The sequence below is a fragment of the Lycorma delicatula genome, chromosome 5 (genome assembly GCF_047948215.1).
Source record: "Lycorma delicatula isolate Av1 chromosome 5, ASM4794821v1, whole genome shotgun sequence".
Lineage (NCBI taxonomy): Eukaryota > Metazoa > Arthropoda > Insecta > Hemiptera > Fulgoridae > Lycorma > Lycorma delicatula.
The window spans coordinates 94468942-94484528 of NC_134459.1; the positions used below are offsets into that span (position 1 = coordinate 94468942).

The following is a 15587-nucleotide window of genomic DNA, read 5'->3' on the forward strand; positions in this document are numbered from 1 at the left end:
ACATGGTCCTGTGGCAAGAGTTCATGGGCGAACACTTACATTATTTTTTTTATTGTTAATTATAAAATATACATGACATTTTTAATTATTATGATTCCACTATTTAACATTACCTGCTAAATATTAATGTGTAATTGACCATATTATTTTATCAAGTTAATTTTTTTGTTTTATTTTAGCAATTACAAAAGAAAAACTGATCAAAAGCCCTGCCCAAAACAGATGCTTCAAGATGCCAGACAACAGCTAGAACCTTGTATTCAACAAGACAAACTGTCAAAGAACTAGGAATAACTGATACCGCTCTACGGAAATGACTGAAATCTGTGAGTTTTAGACTTTAAAGAGTTTTATTGTCATATGATGTGTCAGTGAAATAATTCGGTTCACCAATAATCATTAGTACCAGGCGAGATCAAGCTTTGCTCTGGTTTTTGTGTTTATTTATTATGCATTTTTTTTTATAATTGAAATATTCAAAATAATTATTACTATTGTGCAGAGGACTAAATTTAATTTGTAGATATTATTTAATAAATCAATAAAAACTGATTATGTCAGAAAATAATACGTATATTTATTTATTTATAAAATGAGCCATTTAGTGATTACTTTCAGATTTGGGGCATAGCACAATGATTCCTGGCACCCAAAAACTTCTAATACAAATTTTCAAAAAAATCTTTAGCAGCCCAAAAGAAATTTTCATACATACATAGCTCGTATAATTTTCATATATAGCTCTCTTAATAATATAGGATATTAATCATGATTGGGCTAGTAGAAACCTACAATATTACCCTGTTAATTCTTTATACCTTACCTAATTCCTTGTTTAACTGTATTTATTGTTGTAATTATATTTAACAATAGTCCAAATGGAAAAATTATAACAGGTTCATACAGTATTGCAGGATGTGGGAGTAACTAAGCTTGGAGGAGTTGGGACTGTTTCCAACGAAGAACACCTTAGAGAATTAGCAGACCATATAAAGAAACTTTATAATTATTCCTACGGCTTATGCTTCAAGGATCTTCATAGGTTCCCTTACGAGTCTTTTGAAATGGTATCTTTTTGAAACAAAACTTCCAGGAGTGGCCTTAAATTTCATCAAAAGACACAAATTGTCTTATGAACTCCCTCAAGAACAAGTCTTTTTCAAATCGTGAGCTTCAATAAGGTCCAGATGTAATTTTTAAGAATGTGGAAGAGCTCAGCACCAAAGCTACATTCCTGCACTCAGAACTCTAACATGGATGAGTTGGGTATCAATGCTATACATAAAAGCTCCTGAAGTAGTGTCCACCTGAGTGGAAAAATGTGTTAGCAAAGTGTCCTCTGACAAGAGAGGCCAACTGATAACAGTGATTGTACTGTAATTGCTAGTAGCAACTATGTTCCTCCAGTGATCATCTTTGCTATGAAAAGATTAAAACCTGAGCTCATGCACAGAACATTCCCAGATTCATAGGTGCTATGTTCAAATGGTAGCCTGTAGTACAGACAATAAAAGTGAATGAATAACACCTAGAAAAAAAAATGCTGTTTCAATCAAAAAGTGGAGTCCTTTGGACATTATTCTGTTCCTTAAAAGAAAAAGCTCACAGTAAAAAAAAATTAAAAAACAGATCATCAGAAATGATTACAAATTCTCCTTTTAAAAACCAGCTGTTTAAAAATGAACTGAAAAAATTATGAGCTGAAAATGAGCAATTAAAAAAAATTGTTAAAGTTTGAAAAATGTAAATGAGTTCCGGAGCATGATAAGAAAAAAATAAATCTGTAAAAAATTGTGACATAATAGAAAACCCTAACAATCCTTCTGATGCTTTAAAGATACAAAGATAAGACTCAGTAAAAAGGCAAATTGCAGGATTCACAAGAAAAGATACTAGCCATCTACTTCTTCAGCCAAAATACAATGTCTGGCATGTGAAGAAGAATATACAGACTCTCCGGATGAAGACTGGATCAATGTTTTTCTTGTGAGGAATGGTGGCATATTGCCAATTATGAAGAAACAAACAAATTTATTTTTGATTACTGTTAAAACTTTATTTTATGTGTAATTTCCCTAATAAGCCAAAGTTTTAAACATATTATAAAGATCTGTATTAGCCAGCCATACTTAAATCTGTGTTTGAAATGAAAATTGCAAACTTTTGCCCCATCTAGGGGGCAAAGGTTTTTAATTTGATACTTTTTTGAAAAATGTTTTTTTCATAGTTTTCATTTACATAAAAAATTATAATTTTGTAATTTAACAAAACATAAAGGTCTAATGGTAAACCTGAGAAAGTTTCAACATTTTCAAACCATTCCTTTTTTATTTATATCTATTTAAACCTTTAATGTGAACTCTTGCCCCACTCTGCTCTACTGACAGATGAATGATATTCAATAACGTAAGTGATTATAAGCAAAATAAAGAGTTATGACAAAATATTTATTAATTACTTATTTAGGGCACAATGAAAGCTCACAACTCCCAATAATTTTTATCACAATTTTTTTTTATTAAAAAGGTGGATGGAGGAAACAAATACTTTAAATGAGAAAGGAGAGGAAAACATTTTTAGATGTTGAATTTTGAGGTAAGTTAATCCCAAAGATCTTCTATTCTAGGTTTTGTACTTAACAAAAATTTTTTTTACACATTCTTTATAAATGACTAAGATTGTAACACAGCAACCCAAATTTTAAACAGTACAGTAGTGGGCTGATCAATAAATTCTAACTTTCACGACTTAATTAAAGAACATTTAAATAATCTTGTTTAAATAAAGAACTAATGGTTATTTCTATAGGCAGATTAATTGTGTATATCAAAAAAATTTTAATATCACATCACACATAAATTGGAAGGGTTAAACTGCAAAAATAATATAATTATACAAAACCAATACAAGAACTGTATAATTGTTTTTTTTAAATTTATACAGTACCACAAAAATTATTGAAAAAATAGATAAAATAAAACATTAATAATGATTCATTTTTAAGTATTTTTTTGTTATAAAGGAGTTGTAAAATTTTAAAATAAGGACATTTTTTACAAATATTGATATGAAAAAATTTATCTCACAGAAAAATCGCATTAAATGTAAACAAGTATAGAAATGAATACTTACTTAATCATAATTTTAAAAATAAGCAAACATTTGCCCAATTTTATAATTAAATTTAAATTAAAATGTATGGATTAACCTACATTTAATTAATTTAAAACATAAAAAACTGACAAAAAAATCAATATGATTTAATTAAAAATGTGTAATGTCAAGATTAAATGATAATATTAAAAAAAATCAAACAAATTTATAAAAAAGGTCTGAATTTTATTTAAAAAAAATGAAGATCACAAAAAAGAGAAAAAATGTCATTATTTTTTTATTTATAAATAAAAGTTTAGTACATCGCTGTTACAATAAACAACTTTTATATAATTCATATACTTTTAAATAATTACAAACAACTGAACATAAAAACCTTTACTTAACATAAAGTTAAACAATTAAAAAAAAACAATAAAAATACTATAATAGTCTTTCTTTTTTATAAAAACCTGGATGGTTTAGGGGTTTGTAAGTTTTATACTAGTAATTAATTTCTTAATCGAGCAGTCCAACTAACCAATCAAAAGTTTTAATAGACAATATTCATTAAAATTATTCTTATCATCTCCTTTTTGTCCTAGTATTCATGTTCAAACCATTATCTTTTTGTAACTATAGGCACAGGTGGAGTCTGCTGGGTTAACATTAACGTTGATGCTGCTAATCCTGCCGATGCTATCAAAAGACTATAACTTTGTTGGTTTTTTACCTTTAATAACAGTCGGTTTTGATTTAATTGATCCCTTCTTTCTTTTACTTGTCTGCAACAGAAATAATAAAATAAAAAATATCTCCTTAATAAATTTATTATATTATTTATTTAAGCTGTGTAGTATTTTTTTTTAAAGGAAACATTTGTGCAGAGAATGTATGTTACAGCAAACAAAATACGTTCTCTAAAATGTTAACATATTTTCTTGACATAATTCAGCAAAGGTAAATTGATAAATATTGTCACCTGGCATTTTAAGATATGTACTGCACTGAAACAAAATTCGGTTTAATTACAATACAATAAAAAAAATAATAAACATTAAATTTACATCAAAACATTGATCACAGACTATTTTAACGAAACTGATGCAATGTAATGTTTTTTACAGTTGATAAATTTTTTTTTCCTTCTGTTAAAAACATCTACTATCACTTAGATTTTAAAGATGACATTTAATTTTTAAGTGGCACCGATTACTACAGTCAAGGTGTTAAAAGTAATTGTGATGAAGTATATCCTACACTGTTTAAATGATCAATGAATGAAAATAAATTTATTAACTTTCACTATTGACATTTCTCCTTACTTCACATTAAAAATATAAGTTTATTTAGATGGTATAATATTATTAGTAATAGAATTTGTTCTAGCAGTCACAAATTTAACTTAAATGAATTTCAAACTTAATAAAAATGCCTCCTTTCTTATAATGCTGGATAATTATTACACACTATCAGCAAGCTACTAAGAGCTGAAAATTTCAAAGACACATAAGTATGGCAATGAACAACCAAGAAAAATATTTAAGTATCAAGTATCTTATTTCAATAAAGCTACGTAAACAAATTCTGGATTATATTTGAATGACTCTCATATAATATGATTTTAATCTTCTACATAAAATATTAATTTGAGTTCAATGTTTAGAAAACTACACATCATCCCAGGAAAATTTTGCTTCTAGATTGAAATTTTACTTGTATTATGCATGTGTAAATGAATTACTTTAAGGGTGTGAGAACTTTCAAGCTACATCCTTAAGAAAAATCATTTGCTTCTCAAAAGGAAGAACCAGTTAATAAGTATTGTTAAGTAAATTAGAATGAAGTGAAAAAACACATTCATCTATCACTACTGTTTCTAATACCTTCTAACTGATAAAGACATTTTGGTGTAAATTGAATGAATTGAATTTTTGCAATTTTGAGCTGCTGCAATATTTTTGAATTGCATAGATACAGAAGCAAAACAAAACTCACTGATTAGTTCAAAGAGTCTGGAAGATTATTAAATTTATTTTAACATAAATAACTATTGTTAATTTACTAAAATAAATTTTTTTACATGAAAATCAGTTTGGTATGACTAATTTATTTAATTTAATTTGGTATTTATTTATTTAACGTGTTTCAGAAACACAATATTTTTCACCTCTCCTCCCAAAAAAGGTGTAAGTTATGGCATTTTGGTTAAAATGTTTGCTGTGATTACATCTTTTCAGTAACACTTATTGAAATGCCAAATTTTCCTGCTGTTTTTAATACAAACAACAGTTTTTAACTCAGTAATTGTTTAAGGTAGTGTCCTGAAAGTAAAAAAGCATTGATAATTCACATAAACACAGTTTTAAGTTAGTTTTGTAGCTTAAAGATCACTTAATATGTTCAATGAAAGTTTTTTGAGATCTTTGTAGAATAAGTAATATGTACCAGCAATATGTCCACACTACTGCTACTAGGTAATCCTGGTCATAGCATTTATGAATAATTTCAGACTGCTTTGAATGCTATAATACATTATATTTCACACACAAACATGCTTAATTATAGTAAAAAAAATTACTACATATAAAAAAAATTAATTAATTTGTGGAATATTTAAATTATTTATTTATTGTTATTTATTTTATTTATGTGGATAAATATTTTAATAAGTGTTTTATTAAATTATTTAATATATGGATTAATATGTACATAATAATATGTAGATCAAATTGACACCTGCTCTACAAGTCATGCCAACAACTCTAAACATGTTAACTAGTGGATAATAAACAAAGGTGAAGCATAAATCATAACATTAACTTTTTTTTTTAAAACTCACATAATGCACCAGCATCAAGTGCAGAACAGTAAAGAATCTAATTTTAAATTGAATATTTTCTCATGTTTAGGAAATATTTAAAATCATTTTTCTTTTTTTTCCATTCACTTGATTACTTGTCTCGTTTCAACAATTTATTTGCAATATCAAAAATAAAGTTTAAAATTTTTATGGTTTGACATGGCATTAGGCAACATAAAAATGTATTTCTAACCTTATACTTGTTTCTAGTTCATGCAACTTCATCAACTTTCTAAGAATTAAGTTCACTACAAATTTTATAACAATGTTTTGTTTATTGCCAAATTGACAAAATAAATTTACAGCAAACCTGAAAGTGTTTTTCAGTTCCAATTTTTTGAGCTTGTAACAACTTCTCTGAAGCTGCTGGAGATACAGTTCTGGGACCAATTTATTTTAATTTAAAAAAAAAGAAAACTTTTAAATAACATCCATTTTGCTTTAAAATTTGTATCCCAAGAATTTCAGAATAGTTTCATTTTACCGTTGCATAAATGATCAGGACATAGCATTTTGTTACCTGAGTTTTAGTAGGAACTTTAGTTAGTTGCACTACAAAACTAAGCTTTTTCATCCCCAAGTTTATATGAACCTTTTTCTTTATTTTCACTAATAGAACTTAGGCTTAAATTATTTCTGTTTCTTCACGAGATATTCTGAATAATAAATTTGAATAAATTAATAAAATTCAAATTACTGGCACAAATCTTAGATAGTAACAAAATCCACCCATCTCAGTAATAACTTAAAAAGTCATGCTACATAGCATATACTTACTTTTTTGGAAATATAAGTATCAGACCGTTTGATTTTTCTTTCAGATACAGGAATTCTAGGACGATTAAATTCAGATTCTTTTTTGACTCTGTAAAATACAAATAAATAAAAGTTTTAAAAATTGGAAGAATTCTGATGTTAAGTTTGATTTGAATTAAATAAATTTCTACAATAAAATTAAAATCTATCACAATAAGTAGCACAGGTTGCTTATTACATAAATTACAGAAGATAAGACCTTTATAACAAAAGCAAGGAATTAACTATTACTTAAACAAACTTAAAGGAAATAAATATTTTTTTTATTTTATAAAGTTTGTACCTATAAATACGAACAAGCCAATGCTCTGTTGAATATGCCTCATCCAGATACTTCAATTCAAAATTTTTATTACCAATGATAACATTTCGTGTACGATCAAATCCAGCTGGGCTTCTATAGTCCAACTGAAATAAAAACAGAAAACAAATTAAATTGATGTAGATGTTTTGTGTAAACTATACAGTTACATTTATAAAAATATATTAATATAAAATAATATAATATATTAATACTATTATACTACATTAATATAATATATAATACAAAAAATATAATATATAATATAAAACTATATCTGAGAAACTAAGGTTTGGTGAAAAGCACTCCTTAGCTCATGGCTGCCGTGTCAAGTCAATCAGTTGTTAACATTTTTCACACATATACAATCATCAAAAAATTATAAAGAAAAATTAATATTTAACAAAAAAATTTTGATTACAGTACACTGAATAAAAATCATGATCTGCTGGGGACTCCAGGGGAGTTTTAGAAGTGGTATAAGATAAAAGACTGAATCCTGGCCACAATTCAGGGTCCGGGAACAACATAGTTAGGCCTGGTTTATCCCTCTTCAGGGATTGAGACAGGCATTAAAATAAAAGACCCAACCACGGGGACTGACCTGCTATATCAGACTTACTGCCGGAAAGTGGGGAGGGCCTCCTTAGAGTTAAAGGACACTCCCCTGGGCTAGGCTTTACTTAGCTATAAGTCCAACCCAGGGGAGTAGGGAAAAAGCGAGTAGAAATTTTAAATATAGTGTTTGTTAATGATGATGCTTGGCTCCATCTCAACAGTTATGTAAACAAGCAAAGCACTTAAATTTGGCCAACTGAAAAACCATACGCTTTATATGAAAATCTTCACATCCAGTAAACTGTAAAAATTTATGTATCATGTGGATATCTCATCAGCATTTAATCTCAAAGAGAATGAAATGGTACTATTAGTTTCAGCAAGATACACTACTTATCACACGTATTGAGAAACCACAGGATTTCTGCAAGAGTTCTATGGTTATAACCTTGTAATGCTTATGGCCTCCAAGTTCTCCAGAACAGACTACTTTTTCTTGGGCTAAATTAAGGCAGACACCTTCAAAAGCAATCCTCAAAATATTAAAGAACCTAAAACCAACATAACAGAAATAACACTGACAAAAAAATTTTTTTAATGTTTCTAAGTGTAATACCATTTCTTGAATTGCTTTTTTGTATACATTACTGATCTGTAAATACAATTTTTCTATTACCCTTTTTTAAATAAATTACGCTTCAAAAAAAGTTAAGGGAAAATATAGTTAAAATCTGTAAAATTTATAGTTTTGTATAACTATACCTGTGTTAGAATTATTTCACTGATGCTTTTCTTTTATAAATAGTCACAGACACATCCTGAATTAATGTCCAAAAATAATCAGCTAGCATGTTAGTATTCCCTTTATAACGGTTTTCCATCACCGAAATGTCTTGGTGGAAACTTTCACAGTATTCATCACTTACGTCTCTGAATTTGTCCAGGAAAAATCCAGATATCAATGGAGGAAATGTATTTTCAAAGACAAATTACATCCCATAGCACTGTATGAAGTAAGAAGTTAATTAACAATATCGTGGTAATATTCAGATTTTTGTTTGCCAAGAAAATTTTTGCCAAGGTCTTTAAATGAAGCCCAAGCTGTGCTTTTTACATTTTTTAACACTGACTTTACATCATCTTTAATTTTTCCTTCACTTATATTCAGAAATTTCTGACTGATGTATAAAAATCCGGGACTATCCTTCTTCACTGCTTTTACATTTTTCATTAGTTCTAGCTTGATATGGAGAGGGGGTGTAAAAATATTTTTTTGGGTTCAACTAAGGGCTCATTTCTCATTTCTTCCACTCTTTGGTAACATAATTTTTTTTGAAGTAAATTCCAACCTTGCAGTCTTGATCCGAACAGTTCACAGCTTGATTTTTTGATAAATTTAAATCCCTAACCAAATCATTTAATTCACCTTGTGATATAAGATGTGGCTTACAGGAAGATAATTCAAAATCAAAATCATTGTTGTCTTATTCAGTATTGCCTGATTCTTCATCGCTGGTTTCAAAACATGCATTCACAGGTGGCTCAGGAACTGGAATAATTTCACTCTGATGTACAAGCCTGATTGCAGATTGCAATGAAGAATATTTTACAGTATGTTTCGATTTTTTAGAATTTCCAGACACATTTGTTAATCAAAAGTAACAACTGGTTACATGATCCTGTGGTTCATGCCAAACCATAGGTATACCAAATGGCAAAGCCTTCTGTGTACCTTTCAGCCATTTTCTTAAACAGAACAATTGTGCATACTATATGAGGAGCCCACATCTTATCCTAATCACCAATTTTACACTGTAAGTACAAATGATATTGCTTTTTTTAATTAAAGGTGTTGTAATGTTTTTTCTATTTGATTTTACGGTAGGCTCCCCACATACATAACAAAAGGCATCCGCACACATCATTTACACAATTTTGAGGCATTGACACTGCAACAAACTTAAGATAGCGATAAGACTGAACAAAATTAATTCAATCCTAAATCCAGTGCTTAATACAAACAACACAGCTATGTTTTCAGCTACATGTTTTGACCTGCACAGACATGATTAATCTTGTCCATGAAGGGTCACTCTTCAGCATTAGATATGACGTCATAATATGTGACTATGATATGATTTTGTCTAGTATTGTTTATTTATAGCTTAAAAATTATGTTAACAAAGTTAAACAATAAAAAATGAGCTAACAAAATACAATATAGTAGCTTAAAATTGCTAACTATATGTTGAAAAATGAAAATAAATCCTTTAATTACAATTTAAAAATTTTTCAGAAGTGGTAAGTTATAGGAAGATTTTGAGTTCATATTTGTTTTCAGCATCAAAAAACAGATTAAAATCATGTATCGCTTGTTAGGAAACATAAATTATGTTTATCAGTGTAATTATAAATGCCTTCATTGTGAAAGTTAAAAACATTTCTACCAACTTACCAACAAGGGCAAAATTTCTGGCTGGGTATTTTGATCAGAATCTTTAATAAAAGCTAAGTATAATTTACGTATTGTGTTTGTAAGACACAATAATTTAATTTAATTTTTGTTCTTGAAAAATAAAATTATTGCTACGTATGGGAAACAGGACTTTTCAATCATTCTGTAATTACATTTTCTGAGCATATCATAACTTTGGAGCAAATAGAAATGAGAAATAAAATAACAGTTGAATCTTTTTCTAGAGTTTACAAACATGCTAGTATGGTAATCTTTATTTTTTAATTTTTGATGTAATTTCTAACACAAAAAAATTACACATACGCAAAGTAGTTCTAGCATAAATTAAATTTTTTAAACAAAATCTGTTTAAATTTAAAAATTTAAATTTTATGGAAAAAAATTCATTGATTTTATTTTTTTCTTTAAATCAGCCATACACAATATTCATTCAAGACCTAGGAGCTTTATTATTTTTTATATAAAAATTAGAGACACATTATCATTTATTTGTAAAATTAACTTACCACAACATTTAAAAATATTTCAAATTTGGTTACAAAAGTAATAAATTAAAAAAATTTCACGAAATGGAAAAACATAAAAATAATTAGCAATAAAATTTTAAATTTAAGAAATTATCCCCTTACCTCAGTTATTGAAATTTTATTATGTGCAATAAACTTAACTGCCAATAACCTAATATGTATAAGCCAAAATAAAGGATATCCATCTTGTACTTATTTTTTTTATTTCAAATTCTTTCACAGAGAGACAATAATTCCAATCTTTTTAAAATACAAAACCAACAGATACTAAAGAGTCAAATGAATAATAGTAAAACAATTAAATATATGGGTAAATTTTGCAAGTAACTTGAATGATGGCACTCACAAAATGTATAGCAGCATTCAAATCAAATTGAATTCTTGCATCATTGTGAGTTAAGCATCATAACAAATTACATCTGATATTTTAGGAATCAAAGTAGGTTGTTAAAGTCTGATGGGCAGACAATTAAGAGGGATTTTGTTTGAGAGTTGTACAGTATTTCAATTAGATAAAATAATAAAATTTATCAAGCTTCATAAAACATGAGATATTTTAACAAAAGTAATCACATATGACTTACTTTAAGCTCCCCAAATCTGTAATAACTAAGTTTATACATAAGGCAATTCAAGAGAGTTGGTGAACCTTCTGCATCTACTCTAAATTCTCCTCTGTCAGTAAAATAATCACTTTCCTGTTGTAAAAAAAAATACACAATATATAAAAATATATATTATACATTATAACGTATATTTTATAATTATTATAACTAGAAACTTTATTTTATCTAGAGATTGAAAGCTGTAACTACATCTATATTTGTCTGTTACTTCTCAACATCATAATAAAACCAAATTAAATAAAAATTAACTCAAACTCATTGTTTGCTACAAGTGTAAATTTAAAAGCTGTTGTTCTAATTCAGATCAAACCAAAAAAAAAAAAAATTATATAAAAATAAAGTATCCACTTACCAACAATTCTTTTTATTTAAAATTGTTTTATTTACTTAATCACTATTTACAATTTTAATTTAATTTATAATTTTAAGAGTTATACATATCTAATTACAAACAATGTTTAAGAATAAATTAATACAAGATTTATATTCATTCAGCAATTACTTAACATTAAAAATACAATAAATATGAATAGTAAGAGAATTTTAAATAGGGAAAGAACTAAAGAAATTATCATTAAAAAAATTTCATAAGCTAAGGCGAAAAATAAAATGACTTAAACAACTAGATGGTAAACAAAAACTACATAGGTGTAAGAAGTCCATTATCATAACAAGATAAGATCTAAAAAGAAAAATATAAAAATAAGCAACAGCCTATATAAATAGGCAACAGCCTTTGTGTGTATTTATTGTTGTATATTGAAGTGCTGCTCATTAATATACTTATATCATAGCACACATAAAATTATAATCTCAATAATAACAATTACAATTAAAGTAATTATAAATAAAAATAACTACACATCTATGCATTTAAATACAGAGTATTATGTACTTCGTTCCTTAAATGTTTCAGAAATTCATACCACCATAAAACAATTTTTTTAAAAAATAACTGTATGTTATTCCTTGTAGGTGAGTAGACTGTTGGAACATTTTTTCAATTTAATATGAAGATGCCTCATTAAGTCAACAGAAAGCAACTACATTAACTACTGCAGCAAATAAAGGTGGGAAGTTTTTTCTGACTGTGGGGGAAAATTTGCTGATAGAATTTATATTATTTGGGATGACAGTTGTCAGAAGTTTATTGTAAAATGTTAAAAATGCTTCACAGGTTATCTAAAAAAACTGTGGAAGATGCTCATACTCATAAAGGACGAAGTTCTATATGAGAATGTGCAGCCTCAGTCCACAGATCATACAAAGGTATTTCTTTCCAATAAGTGAAATATTTTTGACTACACTAATAAAGCTGGATTTGGCACTGAGTAATTAATATCTCATTACCAAGATTACAATCAGGCTGGCAAACTGCACTAAAAATTAATGAAGAGGTGTTAGTAGGGTTAATTAACTTCCTGGATACTTGGAAGGCAGTATCAATGAAGTTAATGAGGGTTTGCGAAGCAGATGTTATGGATCAAGAAGCGCCTGAAGATGTATGGAAACTACATGGAGAAGAAATGGAAACATGAAGAGAATTTAGTACTGGCAATAATTAAAAGAAATGGAAATAATCTACTTAGTTTATATATTAAAAAAGTAATTTTACTTACACTCTATGTAATTATTTTAATTTATTTATTTTTATTTTAATGAATTTCAATAAATTTTTATTGAACTTCAGATTAAATTTTTATTGATAGAAAAGGGAGTTACTTGAAATGAACTCAAAAGAATTTAAGATAGGTAATAAATACTCAAAAATCTTGGTGGAACCGTCCCTGTAATATAAACTCTGATATCAAATCCTATGTATTTAATTTGGTAGAGGAATCATCCCCAAAATTCCCCAACTAGTTAGCAGTTTAGAGAAATACTGAAGAAAACTTTCTTATTTCTACCAAAACTGTAACACAAGCCTATCAATAAAGTACTTCCCTAAAATGTATGACTATTTTTTTATAAACTTAAACATAGTCAAAAATACCTTGAGAAATTTTTTTTTACAAATTTTTGTTTACTATTCTTGGTACATAATGTGTAGATCTTTGTTATATACTTGATGAAAAAATTTTAATCATCAAATATTTTATTACATAAGGAACAAAGGGTAAACTGAAATAATGTAAAATCTGGATTCCCTAAGTTTCATTTATCATAATTCTAGATTTAAAAAGTAGGCTGACTTCATATTACAAATTTTTATAGAATTACATTAAAATTGTACAATTATAATATTTAATGTAAAAAGACACTAACAGTCCCAAAAATCATATTGCAGTGAAATTAATGACAGGACTGCTTTAAGGCATTAAATAATAATACTCCACAAGTCCTTTGCTAGAAATTCATCAACTGACAACATGAATAATCCGTGAAGACATTCAAGATTCATTTCTATTACTCTTTCACAAGTTAATGAACTATGATTTTTATTCCTTGAAAATAGAGTTTGCTAAATAAGAATGCATAGTTACTAATTTTTATTTTAAAACTATAGAAAGCTGTAGAAGAAACAAAAAAGATTTAATTAAGCATTAACAGATGATTTTTTGAATTTTGCTTTGATGCATATTGATTAAGTTGTTTACCAAAAGTAGTTCATTAATCAACAAGTATTATTAAGGCTATTCCCAGAGCTTATCTGAAAAGTTACTACAACGTTAAAGATAAATCTTCAAAATCATGGAGGCAAAGACAGTAGATGCAGATTTTTGCATGAAAGGTAACAATGGAGAAAAGACCTCACATCAAAATTCATGGCAGTTCACAATATGTGATAAAAATATCACAAACCAAATTTTAACAAAAAAATATAACTTTAATTCAACTCCATTCACAATCTGCTTTCATGACTTCCTTCTATTTCCAAGAGCAAAATTAAAACTGAAAGAAAACAACTTAAAACTGAAAAGATTTAGGCAAAATTGTCAAAGTTACTAAAAAGGTTAATGAAAACATATTTCCAAATCATCTTAAGAAAGTGGGGGAAACACTATCACTATCTGGACTCCAAAGTGGATTATACAGAGTTAAGAACTTAAGGTAAAATGATTCTTTTTGTAAATATTGAATAATTAATAAAAAACATCTTTATTTTTTTACTTCAATCAACAAAGTTAATTTTAATTACTGATTACTTATAATTTTAAAATAATAATATAACATTTTATCAATAGAAAAGTTTGATCAGTAACAAAATGAGAACATCTGAAAAAATGAAAAAAATTAATTAATGGTTTCAAATATTTACTTTATTTTTCTGCAGAATTACCACTTTGTGCTTTTGATATCATGAAACAAAAGTTTCTTCAAATCCACTGCATAAAATTCCTCTGCTGGATTTAGAGCCACTTTTGCACAAAGATTTTCAACTCTTTATATTCCTTGAATTGTTGAACTGCAATCCTGTTTTTAGGGTGTAGGAAGAGATGGTAATCACTGGTAACAAGGACTTTAAGGGGGATGATCAACAACCTCCCATCTGAATTTTTTTGTTTGTGCATGCAGCAATGTGTGGACATATATTATCATGAAGAACAATCCCTGATCTTGGCATTACATGTCATCTGTTTTGAATGGCATAATGCAATTTTAAGGTGTTCACAATACACTTTTGATGTGATGAATGTTACAGGTTCCATAAAATCAAACACACATCCTTTTAGTCCCAGAATATAGTTGCCATGATTTTCCTTTTTGAATTTTTTCAGTCTAGGTGAACCAGAATGATGGCACTGTGTAGATTGTTGTTTCGTCTCAGCATTAATGTACAAAATCCATGTTTTGTCACCAGTGTTGATATGGGGAAAACTCCCTCCTGGTTAATAAGGTCGAGAAAAGCACTTGCTGATGTATCATCCTGTGATCTTAGTAAGCACTTGTCAACATTTACGGCACCCATCAAGCACATAGTTTACGATAGCCTAGATGGTCAGTCACAATTCTCAACAACGTTGTCTTTGGTTCTACAAAATTTTTTTTTTTTTGTTTAATCTCTGGATACATCATCAGGTATTGCTTTAAGAGGATGAGATGAATGATTTTTAGCATGCATGTTTGTGAAAATACCATGCCTGACCAGGATTCGAACCCAAAACCTCCGGATGAAAAGACAAGATGCTTCCACTCATACCCGAAGGTCTGCTCTAGAAAAAGATTGCTAATTGTAAAGTGATGACTTTCTCTCACTTTTGACGAGAACTTTTTCTCTCACATGTTCAACGAGAATGTCAGTCTGAACACTAAGCCTGCCACTTCTCCATCTGTTGTGATTATATGATCACAACATATAATCAGCCTTAGCCTTCCTTAAACTCAT

General features: G+C 28.0%; 1 protein-coding gene across 10 annotated transcripts in view; it reads right to left on the reverse strand.

The window, feature by feature from the left end:
* Window positions 1–3366: 3366 nt before the first annotated feature.
* The window catches only part of Stt3B (catalytic subunit 3B of the oligosaccharyltransferase complex), a 79154-nt gene continuing 66933 nt past the window's right edge, over window positions 3367–15587 (reverse strand). For all 10 annotated transcript variants that reach the window (XM_075366669.1, XM_075366674.1, XM_075366673.1 and 7 more), the window contains 4 exons: window positions 11219–11332; window positions 7056–7180; window positions 6734–6821; window positions 3367–3878 (listed from right to left, as the gene is read on the reverse strand). In XM_075366669.1, the coding sequence (XP_075222784.1) occupies window positions 3804–3878; window positions 6734–6821; window positions 7056–7180; window positions 11219–11332 (402 nt within the window). In that variant the 3' untranslated portion in view covers window positions 3367–3803. The remainder of the gene's footprint in view (window positions 3879–6733; window positions 6822–7055; window positions 7181–11218; window positions 11333–15587) is intronic.